An 18,068-nucleotide genomic window follows, 5' to 3' on the forward strand; every position below is an offset into this window, starting at 1 on the left:
TTGGGGCTTAGGGTTAGCCCTCAAAAGTCTAGGGCTTAGGGTTAGTGCTCAAAAGTATAAGGTCTTAGGGTTAGTGCTCGAATGTACTTTGGTAGGCTATCGAAAACTCTATGTTTAGGATTTAAAGCCATCGAACGTCTTGCGCTTAGGGTTATATTTATGCTTCTATAGTGATTCTATTTAAGTTATATATGTTGCTTATGTATTCATAGGTAGTTTACATATGCTATATATTGTTACATAGTACTTTAATTATATCTACGTAATTATTAATTTAAAAGTTGTATTTGCATTTTAATTGTAGATATATTTTATATTTTATTTTTATATTTATATTTTATATTAGCTATTCTAGTATAGTTTGTATTTTTATATTTTATTTATATTTTACAATAGCTTATTTTACTTATTTTTTATATTACTTAATCTACTTATATTTTGTATTCATATATTTAGGTTATATTTTTTATTTATAAAATTTAGCTCTATCTTGTATGTTATTTTATATTTTTATATGTATAGGCTTCATCTCGTATGGTGATGTCATTAGTCTAGCTTGTCATGCTCTTTCCTCTCATTTCCTTGAATTATGAGCACATCAAAGTTGGTTGCACGAGCTATGGATTTGTAGCTTCTCAAGTATTGATTGGGTGAGAATTGTCTTTCACCCACAACAGGCCATCCAACTATGTAAAGAGTTAGTAGAGGGAGATCAAGTGAACACTCTAAGTGGTCCATGGACACTAATAGTCAAGCTCATCTATGGTCATCTCTATCTTCCCATGGATGGAGAGTTCCAAAACATTCCAGTGTACAACGTAGTGGCCATGTAGGTGAAATTCGAACCGCTTGTTAGAGGCGAATATCAACTCAGCAAGTGGTGACTATCATGAAGGGATTTCGATTTGTTCTCAAGTCCCTATTCTTTCAAGCCGTAGATGTACATGATGTCCCTATGAATGAGGGGAGTGATCATGCTTGTAGAATTGCATGAGCACTATTAGCCGGAAAAGAAATCAAGACAAGAGGCTAGAGGATAGGTATGGCGGCACTCGAGGGCCATAGAGGAATAGGGAACATGAGGGGAGGAGTGGTAACATGGGTGGGGAAAAGGGATTAAGAGGGGAGGGAAAGAAGAGCAAGACTATGGCACAAGGGGAGAGGGAGATGGGAAAGAGGAGTATGTACATGGGTGGAGGAGGAATGTAGAGATGGAGACATCAAGGGAAGAGGGTCATGCTTTATTTGAAAGGAAGGATGAGGGGGAAATATCAAAGTACTAGCTAGGTGGCTTTACAAGAATGAGCATGTCCCATCAAGGAATAGCCCCCTCCTTTTATAGCCAAGAGAGAGGGTCTCTCCCAACAAATGCATCCTTCCACATGCATGGTGTGTGTGGAAGAGTCTCCCATGTGGGCTAGGCGATTACGCACTCTCAATTGTGTGCGATAACGCTTGGCCACATTTTTCCACATATATCAACTCCCATATCCCAAGTCTATGATACTCCCTTGGTCTCTTCCAAATTTTATAATACGTTCAAACATCTAGGAGGAAAAGTGGAGGGTTGGCACAAGGAATCTTGCCACCTCATCCTACTTTCCCCATTATTTAACTTGCACTCTTGGACCTTGTATACCTCCCCCACATGGGCCTATCCTACATGGAGGGAATAACCCAATATAACATCCATCTCCACCTATTTTATATTACTTCTCCCATGGACTTTGGGCCATATCTCACTAAATGCAGGCATGGGACCGCCTAGGTGGAGGGGTAGCACATGGAGGAGTGATGCCACCTTAACATTTTATAATATTACTACCATGGATTATGTAAAACACACCTTATGGATCCTCTTACATGGGAGGGTGGCACATGGTCATGCCCTGCCACCTCAACCCTGGGCCCTATCCACTCCATGTTTTATTATACTATTGCCACACATACAAGCACACACTCATGTTTGTCGAAAAACAAAATAGAATGACATTGGCCAAGATGAATAATCAACTAGCAAGATTTAACACTCAACCCCATGCCTGTTTGCGGCCTGCAGTTGAGATGATGCCTCAGTTTTATTAATTCGATTTTATTATAAAGCTACTCTTGGACAATTATGTTTATAAACTATAATGTTACTCTTTCAATGCATTTTGAATACTAGTATATGCATCTATACTATTTGAATTTAATAAAGTATTATAAAATATATTTTTAAAGAATTCTCAAATGTTTATCTTCGTGATGTAACTTCTTGCATTTTGAATATTAGTATATGTGTTTATAGTATGTGAATTTAATAAAGTGTAAGTGTCTTAGAATGTATTTTTATTTTTTTTCAAAATTTTATATTTGTGTATTAGAATTGTGTATTAATTTGGGAAGAGTTTGTGTTTATTATGGTTAAACTCAAACCCATGAGTCATGCATACAAATTTTTATTATAATGATTAAATTTAAACTCACCAGTCATGCACAAATGCAATCCAAGATCTTTGCAAAAAAGAAAACACAAGCTATATGGTACCTTGGACGAGTTCAAAAAATGAGGAGAAAGGTTGGTGGGGGGTATGTGGAATACAAAAGAGGGTTCAACCTTTCAGATAGACCTTTTGGAGTAGAAGTCCAGCTTGGGTGGTATCAAAAGGCAAAAGGTTCAAGATGCTTCACATATAACCTTACAGACCTTGACATGATAAATATTGAGAGCGTAATTGCATTGGCAAACCTCACCTATGAGTGTAATAGCAATAAGTATACTTTAGATGAGAATGATTGGAATGTATTCAATGACTTTGTAAAGGGGCATTAAACGCACTTGGTAGGGGCTTCTTTGTAATCTTTCTAATATGATAAAAGCTTTATTACGATTATTACTATGCGCTGAGTTTAGTTGTATTTGTCTTGATGGATTTTTTAAATTATTTTTTTGCAGGACCTTGAATCATAGAAGTGGATGATTTGCAACTGCCTGGGTACTTTTGTTTATATATATGCCATAAAGTAAGTTTGAAAATGCTATTTTGGCATCGAGTACAACAAGATGTTATATGAATGTAGCCTCTATGGTTTTAATACCATGGTTTGATATGACTTAGTAAGGGTTTTCATGGAAGAAAAAAAGTGGAAAGGTCTTCTATAAATGTGACAAAGAAGAATGCTATTTCCATCTTTTGCTTCTCTAACAATCAAGACATGGAAAAAGTGGCAAGGCCAATCATGAATGCAGCCAAAATCATGGTGTTTTAGTTTTCTCTTCTCTCTCCTTTCCTAACAATAAAGACATGGAAGAAATTACTAACACAACAACACAAAGCAACTATATACGCGCTTGGTAGATGTGCAAAATAGCGGGCGCATCTATAGGCATTGCTTTAGTAGAGGAATTATGGGCACGTCTAAAAGCACGTCTAACAACTCGTCTATTTGTGCGTGTATTAACACGTCTAATTGCATGTCTAAACTGAGAAAATACGGGCCCATCTAACATCGCGTTTATCAATGCGTCTATTTGCGCATGTATTAGCGTGGTTATTTGCGTGTTTACACTGAGAATTAGACGTGCATTTAGACGCGTAGATAGACGCAAACCAGAGAATACAGAAATTGAGATTTTGGTGTACATCATTGCTTTCCAAACATTGCCCATGATTACCAAAGCACATAATTTTAACAGAAACATCAATGCTTTTTTGCAAGCCCACATATACAAGAATTAAGTGAGGTGAGGAGAATGAGACAATATGTAAAATAGTTTTGCCAATATCAATGATGGGGCTACGGTTCAATCTCATCCTCAATGAGATCAACCCTTGCCAAACTATCTACTTCAAAATCCAAACAAGTGTTTAGATCTACAAATACATTCAACCCAGTACTACTTGTGCTACTCATGTACTCATCGAAATCAGCATCACCAATGGTAGGATCGTCCTCATGGGTAATGGCCTCAATATCTGTATCTCCTATCTCATGATCATCCTCCTCTCTCGTATCGCGGTCATCATCACGTCCATGGCCATGATCATCCTCCATACGCTCCATATTAGTAAATGTACTATACATCACCACGGATCTCATGTGCCATACCCTCAGTATCTAAGAGCACTTCCAAAGGATATTCATGTGGATTGGCTACTTGATGAAATGGAGAAAGCAGAGAAAGATGAGGGGATGCATATCACAATGGAAGAACGGGAGTATGCTAGGGGATGCATGAGCAAGGTCAGTATATAGAATGTTATGCATAAGTTAGGAGCTTTCAATAATTTAGATTGCTTATTTAATTGATTTTTTCTTGGTGTAGTGCACTATGTTCAATGCTATATGGTGTGAGGGCAAGCATTTTTGAACACAACGGATTGATGATAAGAGAAACACACAAGATTGCGGTGTCATTGCTAGCTTTGAGGGAGCCAATGGAGCCATGGATGATTATTGTGGCATAATCCAAAATATTATTATGCTTGACTTTCGACGCTTCTTTGTGTATGTTTTGGATGTAAAGTGGTTTAAGGACGTGGTGGAAAGAGGCCCTAATGCAACAATCAAACACCATGCAAGTGGCTTTGTAACTATTGACTCCACAAAGTTTTGGCAAAGTAGGAAGGACACACTAGTACTATTGCAACAATGTGAACAGGTACTGTGCACATGTATAAAAATACTCGCTTTTAAATATTTGATGCAAGAAAAATAACATGATTGTATTTGTGTTTGAATTAGGTTGTCTATCAACCAATGGTGGATAATAATAGATGGTGGCATGTCATGCCTATTATGCCACGTTCCAAATACGAAAGAGGGCCCTTTCTTCTTGTCTTCTTGCCTTTGCATCCTCGTATCTTGTCACCCATCTTTTCATCACATCACTATTAAGCACGCAAAAGAGGTTGATAGTATTATGCAACTCCGTGTCTATTACTTTGTTGCATCCTTTCCCTTGAGGCACAATAGAGGTCATTCTTAGTCTTCATCATCTCTCCATAGTCGTGGGAGAGAGCTATCCACATCAACAAGAAACTCAGAAATATATACAAGTGACTCTTGTACCAACCAACCCTCGGCCATGCTACCTTCGGGTCTTGCATTTTGTCTCACGAAGCCCTTCAAGGTCTTCATGAAGCGCTCGAGGAAGAACAACCATCGTGCATGTATAGTACCGCATATAGCAATCTCATCCACCAAATGCACTATAAGATGTAGTTGGCTTTGAGAATAGAACGTGGAAATGTCTCCTCCAATAAACAAACCACCTCCACTGACATAACTCGAGCATTCTCAAGCGTGGTGGGATCTATTTCCTTTGAGCTCACATACCTAGAAATGAAAAAGTACAGGATATTAGCAATATGCATTCAAACTTGCATGGAGCATTGATACGCATCATATTTTGTATCATGTAAAGTACCTCACAAGCTCGCCCATCTTGTAAATACAATCTTTCACATCCTTCGATCCACTACGTGAAATGCTAGTAGGTAGTATGAACTGAACTCACGAGGAGGTGGTTGATTAGTTGCTTATAATTATTCACTCACAAATTTGAAAGGAAAAAGATATTATGCACATAAAATACTTACTTGGAGCATCTTTGTAAAGGCTCCCTTCAAACACCTCATGCATCCAGTGGGAGTACGAATTGTAGTAATAGCGTGCTTCACCGTCACCATCTCTAGCTTTGATAACATCCACGGTGCACGAGGTAAAAAAACACGCCCATTTGGTCTCTTTTGTGGTCAAGCTTCATGCATCCTCCCTGTGGTACATAGATCCTCCCTTATGTCTGCGGAATCTCGTGTCCCATTCAAATGCTCCCAAATGGTAGATGCCACATTCTTGAAGATATGCATGGGATCAAGCAAGTGATTGATCTTGAGGTGGGACCAATATGGTAAACGATAAAAGATGGAGTATCTAAACAAAATAAAGTGTTAGCAGGCAATCTTTATTTCCAGCCAATATAGCACACAATAGTGACAAACCCTTACCGGCTCATGCCAAGTGGTGGAGGAGTCGTGGAACCGTCCCAAATTGATCTCATCCAATCTCCCGCGGTGAGTGATTGTGGGAGGACTTCATTCCAAGGGGCAACATATCTAGGATGATCAGGTGGGAGAAATCAATGGTGATTCTCATAGATGACCTTATTCAATGCATCTGCCCATGAGGCAACTAGTGAAGGACCACAAACAGGACATGCATGGTAACCCGATGTAGTGAGACTTGAACAATAGACGCAATTAAGAGTTGAAGGTGGGTTTAGGGTGCCACATCCTTTTGCCTATTCATAATTAGAAGTGCAATGCTTACCTGAACACTCGCCATAGCCTGGGAAGTCATGCATCATCCACATCAAGACTGCTTTGAAGTTGAAGTCTCGTGACGAGGGAGGCCTGCTCACATCATGCACCTCGATACCTCTCCAAAGTATCTCTAGCTCGTCAATCAAAGGATCGAAATAAACATCAGGGTTTTTGACTTTATGTTTCCTTGGAATTAGAAGGGACAGCATAACATGTCCTTTCTTAATAGCCATAGAGGGTGGAAGATTATAATTCACCAATATCACTGGCCATACACTGTAAGACATGCTTTTGAGACCAAATGGGTTCACACCGTCCATACCCAATCCAAGTCTCAAGCTCCTAGGTTCTTCCTTGAAGCTTGGCCATGTGTCTTCAATATGCTTCCACGCAGGAGAGTCCGCGGGAGTTCTCCACTTGCCATCGGTTGATCGATGGAAAGAATGCCATGACATGAGCTCTGCAATAGATTTGCACTTGAACATATGTTGGATGCGAGGGATTATGGGAAAATGTCGCAGAACCTTACGAGGCACGTCCAAAGTTTTAAGATCTGCTCTATATCTTGCCTCTCCACAAGTAGGACACTCTCTTGCATCCTTATGTAGTCCACGAAACAAAACGCAATCGTTGACACATGCATGAATGCGCTTGTAATCTAATCCTCCAAGAGAGGTCACATGTTGCCTTGCCATATCTCTTGAGGTCGGTAATTTATTCTCCCTTGGAAGCATTTTACACAATAGCCTGCACGTGAAGACCATAAATGAGGAAAAGCATTCGAGTAATTGACCCACTAGCATAATTCACCATGTTTGCAAAATAGACTTTCAAGCTTACTTGAGTAATGCATTCAAACTTGCATTGCTCCATCCATAGATGGTTTGCAAATTTAGTAACTCAAGGGAGGCACGTAGAACAGAGAATGTGCACCCCTCAAACAGTGGAGTCGATGCTGCAGTAAAAAGATCATCCTGCTCCATGCTATCATCCCTCCCTTGATGGACATATAAATCCTGCACCATATTATCAAACACCTCCTCCTCCACGGCTTCATGAGGTAATGGCGGAGGGCTACTATCACCATCACTCCATGCATCCGTAATGGTCCCTCTTGAAGATCCCACCTCATATTGCCGACGCTTCGCCTCCTCACGGCGAGCATAGGGCAACATATGCGGGTGTGGCACTGCATCCTGTATCAAATTAAAATGGGATCATAACTCAAACATATGAACACCCATAGGTATCTCAATCAACCTTAACTTACAAACCCTTACCCTGTTTACGGTCACATCCCATTCTCCATACTTTGAGATGTGATTGAGTGTAATCCTACGTGCATGATACATGTTTCCTCGACATCAATCACACGTACATTTGATTTTTTGCTCCAACCACATTTCACGATGGTGGATACGGAGGGATTCATCCTCACTGGAGCTAGTTGTTGAAGATGAAGACATCCTATAAACAAACAACCCAAAAAAATTTGCTCTTCTTCAAATGTTTAATTTTAAACTCTGTGGTGCATCTACAGGTGCGTCTAAAAGCGCGTCTGTTTGTTCTATGGTGTGCGTCTAAAATCGCTTCTACTCTGTGTATTTAGACGTGCCTATAGATGTGCTTTTAGATGCGCCTATAGACGCGGCTTTTAAACCTGCTTTTATCATGCTCGCTTCACTTTTCTTACATTACTTATACTTCCTGCGGCTTGCTTGCTTCCTTATTAGCAGATCCACAGTTTCGACGCTTAAGAGGAAGGCTCCCACACTTACTTCCAAGCTTACACTTAAGAGGAAGGCACCCACACTTACTTCAAGCTTAAAGGAGAGGAGGGCGAACAAGGAGGAGAAGCAACTTTGAAGAAGGAGAAGAACCTTTCATACCTCTATCCAAGGTAAGTCTTTTTGCAGTTGATCTTTTTTGGAATTTGCTCTCTTTGGATTTGTACTTTCTCATATCCACAAAACGCATGATCTAGGTATCAGTGTCACGTTTGTGTGTCAGGCGCAATGTCCTTTTCTACTTTTTAGAAAAGTCTGTCTGTCAGAGCGCGTCTATAGGCGCGTCTAAAACTGTGTCTACAGGCGTGTCTAAACACACATCTAGCCTGTTTGCAGACACAGACAGTCGTGTTTATAGACGCGCTGTTATACGCAAAAATAGACACGCTAATCAGATGCGTCTATAGACGCGCTCTGACAGTAACCCGATTATCTCTTCCCTTACCCTTTCTTCTCAGCTCATCAGTAATAGATTTTTTTTCTTTTTTCCAGTTCAACATGTGGCCAGGAAGCGCTTCCAGCTCACCTGATCCCCGGGATTCTATTTGGAGGGACTTATATAACCTTTTAAGGCACCCTCCTAGTCCTATGGAGTTATACGGGTATATGACCAGTACTCTAAACACCCCCCAGGAGTCGGCACTATAGACTTCAAACCACCCCACACTAGTTGAGATCACCCCAGCGGAGTCAGCACATCCCAGCCGGCTACACAGTGCGGGCCCATCTCCCATGCTGTCTTATGCCCCTTCCCCCATGCCGTCTTATGCCCGTTCTACCATGCCATCTTATGCCCCTTCCCCCATGCCGTCAGGAGGTCCTTCTGTCTCGCAGAGCCGTCGACGTACTCTTGTGCAGTCAAGACTCGGTTCTCTAGCTACGAGTGGTCAGCGTAGTCCCGTGCAGTCTCCAAAACTACGAGTGGCCAGCGTACGAGCTCGACACGACACGGTAGTAGGCGTAGTAGTAGGGAGAGCGGTGGGGGATGCATGGCACAGTGCTTTGGGAGGGGTGGCGGTGGGGACGATGATGATTTCTTACAATTGCAACCTTTCCTGAATGGTGCAGTTCATATGTTCTGCAACTGGATTTTGCTCTAAAGTACGAGGGGACGTGAGCTCCCTCTTAATCCCACATTTATCATAGAAATGCTGAAAGTCATGAGAGATATACTCTCTACCATTATCAGTCCGTAGGCATTTAAGCATTCTACCTGAATGATTTTCAGCCAAAGCCAGCCGTTTTTGAAATACTTGGAACACATCACTCTTCTGAGCTACAGCATAAGCCCACACTTTCCTAGTTGCATCATCAATGAATGTCACATAGTATTCAGCCCCGCCTAATGACTGTGTAGGCATGGGACCACATACGTCTAAATGCACCAAATCAAGCCTTTCAAGCTCTTTCTTTCCTCTTCTTTTATGGGCTGATTTAATCTGTTTCCCATAGAGATAGTGCTCACAAAATTCAAAATCAGAAAAACTTAAATGTGGTACATAACCCAAATGGCATAAGAGTTTCATTCCATTCTAGCTCATGTGCCCCAACCTACAATGCCACAAAGAAGTACTTGGCTGCTCGGTTATTGCAGCAACATGATCAGACACCCCTAATACATGTAAGGGATACAAAGTCCCACACTTGACACCCCTGGCCCAAACCATAGAGCCCTTCTGAATTTTCCAACTCTGAAAGCCAAAAGTGGTCTAAAAACCGGCATCATCTAGACGAGATTGCTATGGTGAGGAGGCACGTCCATGGATTTCAAGATGAACTCTATCGGATGCCATCCAACCCCCAGCACCCTGGTTATGGTGGAGCGACTGCCAAAATTCCTATGAAGAACCTCATCCGATGGTCGTGGCAGTGAATTCTGTGGTTGTCATCTTCCTAATAGGCATGCCTGTGCACACGCTCGAAAGGACCTCCTGATCCCTTGACACCAACGACGTAGCTGTAGTGGCACAACAATGATCCTCAGCATGGAGACAGTAGTCCGCAAGATGAGTTCCTTGATTCAGAGCTAGCAGCGATTTTTTGGGTGGATCCAATCACGACAGAAGCCGAAGTCATCCTAGAAAGACCATAGTCATGGTATGATGATATGCTCTCATTCCTATCTACTGGCATCATGCCCAAGTACATGAATTGAGATCAGCAAAAATGCTTGGCATTGCGGAGCCGATCCTTTGAAGTAGTCCTGGGACAGTTGTACTGACGACACCTGACTGAGGCGATGTTGCGGTGTGTTCCACCTCATGAGCAGGAAGTAGTGTTAATGGAAGCCCATTGTGGGGTTTCGGGTGGACATTTTGCGGGCAAAGTCACTGCAAAGAAAGTTCTATAGGCAGGGTTATGGTGGCTGACCATACAGAAGGATACTCGATGGTTTGCAAAAAGTTGCAACCTTTGCCAACAGTTGGGACAGCCCATTGATTGAGACTGCATGCCACTTAATCCCATCTTGCCTCTAGAACCATTTCAAAAATGGGGCCTGGATTTCATGGGTCCATTCAAGCCTGTAGCGGCCCACACAAGGAATTGCAACACTTTGGTAGCCACGGATTATTGTACCAAATGGGTGAAAGCTTGGGTCTTGGGGGACAACACTGCAAAATTGGTCGCAAAGTGTCTATACCGTGATGTGTTCACTTCGTTCGGGTGTCCAATTGAGATTGTCAGCGATAGGGGGACTCACTTTGTCAACAAAGTCATCAAGCAGATGAATGCTCTTTATATGGTGATTCACAAGAAGTCTTTCCCCTATTATCTGCAAGTGAATGGATTGGTAGAGTCTACAAATCATACCTTCAATTAGATCATGTCGATAGTGGTGAATGAGAACTGCACGGATTGGGATGAGAAGTTACTGGCAGCATTACGGGTGTATCGCACATCATTCAAGGTGGCCACAGGGTTGATTCCTTTTAAGTGGGTGTTTGGGCTGGAAGGAATCACGTCGATCGAGCATATTGTTCCGAGTCTGAGAATTGCGGTGGAGGACAGGCTTCTTCCACAGGACTCTATGGTATTCCGGTTGGATGTTCTAGACCAATTGGATGATTTAAAGCTAGAGAACTATTATTTCACCTTGGAGGTTCAAGCACGGTGCAAGCGGAGGGTGGATTTGGCTTCCAAGAAGAAATCTTTTGAGTGCGGGCAACTGGTTCTTTTGTTCAACACTCGCCTTGGAAAAATGCCGGGGTTCAAGTTGAAATTGCGATGGTCAAGTCCATTCTGGGTTTTTCATGATTGTGCTTGTCAAGGTTCATACAGATGATAACCCTGTAGATATGCTGACAAAGAGTCTACCTAGTCAACGGTTTGAGTATTGTCATGTATTGATGGGCATTGGATAGTATGCTCATTGGTTGTTCTCCCTGAAAGGAACATTAGCCTTTAAGTGGGAGGTTGTGGGGGTTAAAGGCCACTTTACCTTAACCCCGGTTATGTACAATACTCAAACACATATATATATCAATGAAATAGAAGATTAGGGTGTTCTACACCCACCAAAAACTTGTGTCTCTCAAGTTCCCTCTCTCCCTCTCAGCTCCTATTGTGTCCTCATAAATGTATGGTAGGCAGCAAAGTCTCTTGATACCAATGAAAAAATTTAGATGAATTTCATTTATTAGAAGAATGTTTATGGTTGAAATCTTACCATAAATTGTATCATTGCTATAGGGCTGAGAATTGAAATCCATGTGGCCACCATCCTTCACAAGAAAGATGTTCAAGAATCTATAGAAATATTTTTTAAAATCTTACCATAATTTGTTTCATGGATCTAGGGATAAGAATTGATATCCATGTGGCCACTGTCCTTCAATTTCTATATGCATAAACCAACATAATATGATCATTTTGGGTAAACTCATGCCCAATTTATTTTCCAATCTCATTTACACCACACCTAATCAATAATAGAAAAAGCTTTCCTCAAACGTGTTAATTCACCCCATTGTTGGCAACAACAATGTTGATTATTTGCTAGATGAGAAGTAGGTTAAGGAAGCTAAAAAGTTAAGTAGGGAAATTGACTACAAGAAGCGCATCCTAAGTTTGTCCAACTCACATGTGTTGTTATGCTATATTCCTCTTTGACCAAGAGTTTCTTTGGTAGCTTCGTTAATAATACCTGAGGTGCCCAATGTGGATGCTGTAGTAGACTTGATTAATTTCTCGTCATTAAGGAGAGACAAGATGAATAGGATCAGGAACATTCTTTAGAGTTGAGACCAATGTAGCATATGGTTTGGCCACAACTTTAAGAAGTACCGCAATAGCATCTTCATCTACATTTTCAGCATTCACTAATGCTAATTGGGCCATAATTCCCTTCATGCAAGAAATAAATGTACTAAGGTCTCCTTAAGTAAAATCAATGCTAAAAACCCAATTTTCAGTGCAATAGTTTAGCTTTTACCTTTCACCCATTATAGCTTCTCCAGTTGATCCCACTTTTGCTTTGCCATTGAGAACTTGTCAAAACTGTGGACAAGGATTTTTTCCAAGTGAATGGCTTGAGCTCACTCATCATCCTCAACTTCATCTTTGTTTTTTCCAAATTGGATGTCTTCTTCCCATTTGCACCACATGCTGTGAACTTCTAGAGGTACTTTGCTTGCATTTGCCACACATGAAACCCATTGCCATTCAACTTCTTGATGGTAAATAGATTCTTGGCCATAGTATTCCAAGACATGATGATTTAAGCCATGTTTGGGATGTGGATAGTACGTTGGAAATGATTATGTGACTTTTCAAACTCATGCGATTTGGACCATGTTTTGGAGATGGATAGGTAGTTGAAAATGATAATGTGACTTTTCAAGCTCATGGACATCAAGATATGTAATAAAATGTCCCAAATTGCTACCAAAAGTACGGCAAGACACTTGTTGAATACGATCCTACACAAGCAAACCACTATAGTATACAACAAATCACACTTTCAAAAGATACTCCCCACTAGAATATGATAGAAAATAGGCAAGAACTAGTCTTACAAGGCCAAAACAAACTCTAGAGAAGGGAAAACAAGAAATATGCAAAAGATGCTAAATTTTTGGTGATTACGGACCACATTACGCTATGGGTAGTTTGCTAGGAATATAATATAGCGAAAAATAGGAATTTTGCTATAGTAGGAGACCTCACAGAAACCAAGCGACCTATAAAAGAGAGGCATTTTGGTATTAGAGACTCCTCTTGGCTGGGTAATGAGGCAAATAGTAGAAATATGTTGAATACAAGCTCCCACAAGCTTCCTCAAGGTAGACAATGAGAAGAAAGTTGATTGCAGGCTATAAGCAACATTCCCAAAGCTAAGCAATGGAGGTGATTTAGTTTCTTCTTTGCTCTTAAAGCTGGACAATGAAGTTGGGCGACGACCTAAAAAGAAGTCATGTGCTCAAACAACACTCACATTGGTAAGGGTCAAACCATTAACCTCTCAATGTGTTGTGGGGCCTTTAAGGTGTTACTGAAGAAAAGCTCACCTTCTCCTAACACTCATTTGACTTCACAATGCCATCTATGAACGTCACCTCTGTAGCTCGTGGATCGCATCTCACGAGTTGCTCCACGAGAAAAGGATACGTGGAAGAGAGAGAGGAGAGGGGAGAGCAGGAAAATGGTGAACGGGGAGGGGGATAGAAGCAATAAGGAGGGAGTAGATACAAGACACCAAATCTTGGAAGCAAAAGAGCTGGTATTTTCCATAATGCATAATGAGCTCCAAAGCCAAAAAGTTGGCTCTTATACATGACCCTCGTCCAAACCCTAATTCTCCACTAACCTCTTTTCTCACTCTTTTATGCCAATGTGACCCAATGCCTCTATTCTCTAGTAGTCTTAGTGGAGGGAATCGCTCAACTAATCAATGATATTACATGCCTTTTCTTGCACATCATGAGATATTATAAGTCTTTCCACCCCAAAGGACATATTGTGAACCAAATCAGTTAAGATGCTCTCCTTCTTGTTCTTGAGCTAGTCCCATGGATTGTGCAAAGATCATGGTTGTTGGAGTGTTGTTAGTGAAGGTCATTCCTTTCTTGCACTTGTTCTAACCTTCGGTGGTTGCATTGCTTGATAGGTCTGCAATGTATCCTTTGTTGTGGAATTGTTGTGATATTTCTTTTGGTGATGTATTGCTTCCAGTGCAAGATTCTACTTTAATTGGCACCACTTGGCATGACCTATTGTAGTGGCTAGACATGGTGGATGGATCTGAGTTGAGTACTTGTGGCCTTCACAGAAAAAAGAAGAAAAAAAGAAATCCAAGGTGTAAGTTATTAAGAAGAAGGTGTTAGTAGGGGTTAATGAAAGATCCTAGTGGTGTTAGTGTTAGCATAGTAACTGCTTGTGTATTATCATGCTCCTCCTCAAGTCAAATCTTTGATTTGTGTGGGACTTAGATTGGATTCTCATCAAACTATGTTTTGAAATGCCATGTTTTTTATTCTAGACACTACAAGGCATAGGCCATTTTCTGATGGAAATACCGATGCTTTTTACATTAAATTTTTTTTTTCACGGGTGCAAACGTCGCTATGTGTCGCTAAAAGCGTCAGAAAAGGACCGTCGCTATAAAGCGTCGCTATATAGCGACACTAGAATCGTCGCTATATAGCGACCATGCAAACGTCGCTATATAGTGATGCTGTTAATCGTCGCTATATAGCGACACTGGTAAACGTCGCTATATAGCGATGATTAACAGAAGTAAAAAAAAAGGGTTAGTGGGGCTAAACAGGGCTTCCTTTTGGCCCTGTTTAGCCCCACTACTCCTTTTTTTTTTTTTGTAATTACAAAAGAAAGTTTTTTATAACAAAATTTCCCTTGCTTGCACGGTGATACAAAATTGTTCTTGTGAAATGATGAGTAACAAATGCATATACATGTTAGACATATACAACAGTGTTTGTAACAAAATTACCCTTTCGAAAGGGCGATACAAAATTGCTAAAACGAGCGGATATATAAAATGCTACTACCACTACTACTCATCCGAATCCGAATCCGAATCATCTTCATCTTGTTGGCCTATTCCTTGGTCCTGGACACCTGCGTCTTCTCCCTCGTCGTTGCCACTTGCGTCTGATCCTTGGCCCTGTTGATCACTCGCCTCTGATGATGGGATGCTTGAGCTTTGACCCTAAGAGTGAACCATATAAATCAAAAATTAGATTGGAACTTAAATTAAAAAGTGAGATTACAAGTAGGAGTAAACTTATACCGTGCGAGCAGCCACCTCAGCCCAATCGACCGTCGCTCCCATTGCCTCTTGCTCAATGAACCACGGCTTTGTTCCTATCCGAAATGCGCATTGCGTCTCTGCATCTATAGGAAGACGGCCCATTGCAGCTTGCTGTGGATCCAATTTACGAGAGTTAGAGTTAGCTAAAGTGCATGTAATATATTGTAAGTAAAACAAATAGAACAATACATTAAATGAGAAGAAGTAGACTTACCACGATTGCCTCGAACGCATACCGTCCGCCTGCACCAAAGTGCGAAGTACCTACGACATCCAGCCGTCTCTTCGCAGCCCTCCTCTGACCCTCGAACATTTCGGGATGGTCCCTATGTTGCTTCTTGAAGTACTTCCAATCAGCTTTGTTTGCCCAGCTGGGTTTAGCCAACCCCTTTGTGATGGAAGTATGCAAGGTTGATCTACGATGCTTCAGGACCAAACCCATGCGCTCTTGCATATAATTGTCATTAAACTCCACATTTGGCGGATTAGGGTATCTTTGTTTTAACTCATCGATCACCGCCTGCTTCTTTTGGCCATCTTCATACCGCCAATCGGTATTTATGCCTCTCTTGAAGTGATGACTCATCAACCTCCTCATGGTGGCCATCACTTCTTTGCTCTTTTTATCTTCTATATCTCTCCGGTAGATGTGATTTGATAGAAGAGATCCCCTGATGAGTAATGGGGACTGACGGTAGCAGAGTCTAAAGGAGTGGAAGCTGCGCAAGCGCTTCCGGAGCGAGGAGTAGTAGTGGGACTAGGAGAGGGAAAGAGACCTGACTGATACTGTGTCTCCAGACCAAGTGGAGACCTAAAGGAGCGTGAGTGTGCTGACTCGTCTACAGCTCCCGAGTCAGCACAACATGAGCCGCCCATCCTACTCTTCCTTCCCTTGCGAGAGGTCCGCGCAGGTGATGATCCCGCGGTCGAAGGGGCGCGAGGGGATGGCTGGGCAGTACGTCCACCCGTCGGTGTAGGGGAAGGAATTGCTGAGGTCCTCTGAGAGAGATGAGAGAAGAATCTCGCTGCCTCCTCATTGCTCATCTGCGCTACAAACTCGTCAGGACTCCCGACAAAGCCATGCGTGGCTAGCAAAGGAGTTCCCCGAGGGGTAGTCGCAGTGCTACGTGGAAGAGGAGTCGGACCAGGGGTAGTTGTAGTGCTAGGTCTGAGGGGAGCCGGGTCCTCGGGGTAGTCGCCTGAGAGGAATCAAAGTCCTCGGGAGCATATAGATCGTGAGCTCTCCTCCTGTGAGGCTGTCCGTACTCGTCGGATGAGCGACGTGATCCCATGTCTAACATAGACATAAACACGAAAACAGAAAACAAAAAAACAAACATAAGCATAGGCATAGGCATAGGCATAGGCAAGAAGAAAGAAGAGGGAAAGGAAAGAGGGAAAGAAGATGGAAAGGAAAGAAGAGGGAAAGGAAAGAGAAGAGGAAGAAAAGGGAAATAGAGAATAAGAGTTAGAGAGAATAAGCTCATGCTTATGCTTATGTGGAAATAGAGAATGAGAGAAGGGGGAAATAGAGAAGGGGAAAGAGATGAGGGGGAATGAGAGAAGCATAAGCATAAGCTTATGCGGAAAAAGAGAATGAGCTTATGCGGAAATAGAGAATGAGAGAAGCATAAGCTCATGCTTATGCTTCTCTCATTCTCTATTTCCGCATAAGCTCATGCATAAGCATAAGCTTATGCAGAAATAGAGAATGAGCTTATGCGGAAATAGAGAATGAGAGAAGCTTCTCTCGTTCTCTATTTTTGCATAAGCTCATGAGGGGGAAATGAGAGAAGAGGGAAATAGAGTGGGAAATAGAGAATGAGCTTATGCGGAAATAGAGAATGAGATCCGCATAAGCTTCTCTCATTCTCTATTTCCGCATAAGCTCATGCATAAGCATAAGCTTATGAGGAAACTTAAGCATAAGCTCATGCTCATGCATGAGCATAAGCATAAGCTCATGCTTATGCTCATGTGGAAAATAGAGAAGGAGCTTATGCGGAAATAGAGAATGAGTTTCCGCATAAGCTTCTCTCATTCTCTATTTCCGCATAAGCTCATGCAAAAGCATGAACTTATGCGGAAACTTAAGCTTATGCTCATGCGCATGCATGAGCATAAGCATGAGCTTATGCTCATGCGGAAGTAGAGAAGGAGCTTATGCGGAAATAGAGAATGAGTTTCCGCATAAGCTTCTCTCATTCTCTATTTCCGCATAAGCTCATGCATAAGCATGAGCTTATGCGGAAACTTAAGCATAAGCTTATGCTCATGCATGAGCATAAGCATGAGCTTATGATTATGCTTATGCATAAGCATAAGCATGAGCATAAGCTCATGCTTATGCTCATGCGGAAGTAGAGAAGGAGCTTATGCAGAAATAGAGAATGAGTTTCCGCATAAGCTTCTCTCATTCTCTATTTTCGCATAAGCTCATGCATAAGCATGAGCTTATGCGGAAACTTAAGCATAAGCTCATGCTCATGCATGAGCATAAGCATGAGCTTATGCTTATGCTTATGCATAAGCATAAGCTCATGCTTATGCTCATGCGGAAGTAGAGAAGGAGCTTATGCGGAAATAGAGAATGAGTTTCCGCATAAGCTTCTCTCATTCTCTAGTTCCGCATGAGCTTATGCGGAAACTTAAGCATAAGCTCATGCTCATGCATGAGCATAAGCATGAGCTTATGCTTATGCT

The 18,068-nt window shown here is 41.6% G+C and overlaps 1 protein-coding gene across 1 annotated transcript; it reads left to right on the forward strand.

Annotated features, from left to right (window-relative positions):
- Positions 1-10,919: 10,919 nt before the first annotated feature.
- On the forward strand, positions 10,920-11,378 carry LOC147902143 (uncharacterized). The gene has a single exon (XM_087374433.1). The coding sequence runs from the start codon at positions 10,920-10,922 to the stop codon at positions 11,376-11,378; it is 459 nt and encodes a 152-aa protein (XP_087230559.1).
- Positions 11,379-18,068: the final 6,690 nt, after the last annotated feature.

The sequence above is a fragment of the Dipteris shenzhenensis genome, chromosome 5 (genome assembly GCF_047967505.1).
Source record: "Dipteris shenzhenensis isolate YYH24624 ecotype China chromosome 5, Dip_SZ_1.0, whole genome shotgun sequence".
NCBI classification, from domain to species: Eukaryota; Viridiplantae; Streptophyta; class Polypodiopsida; order Gleicheniales; family Dipteridaceae; genus Dipteris; species Dipteris shenzhenensis.

What these genes read in the sequence shown, in the direction of transcription:
- LOC147902143 (XM_087374433.1), top strand. Translation starts at nt 10,920, where the DNA reads ATGTCGATAGTGGTGAATGAGAACTGCACGGATTGGGATGAGAAGTTA.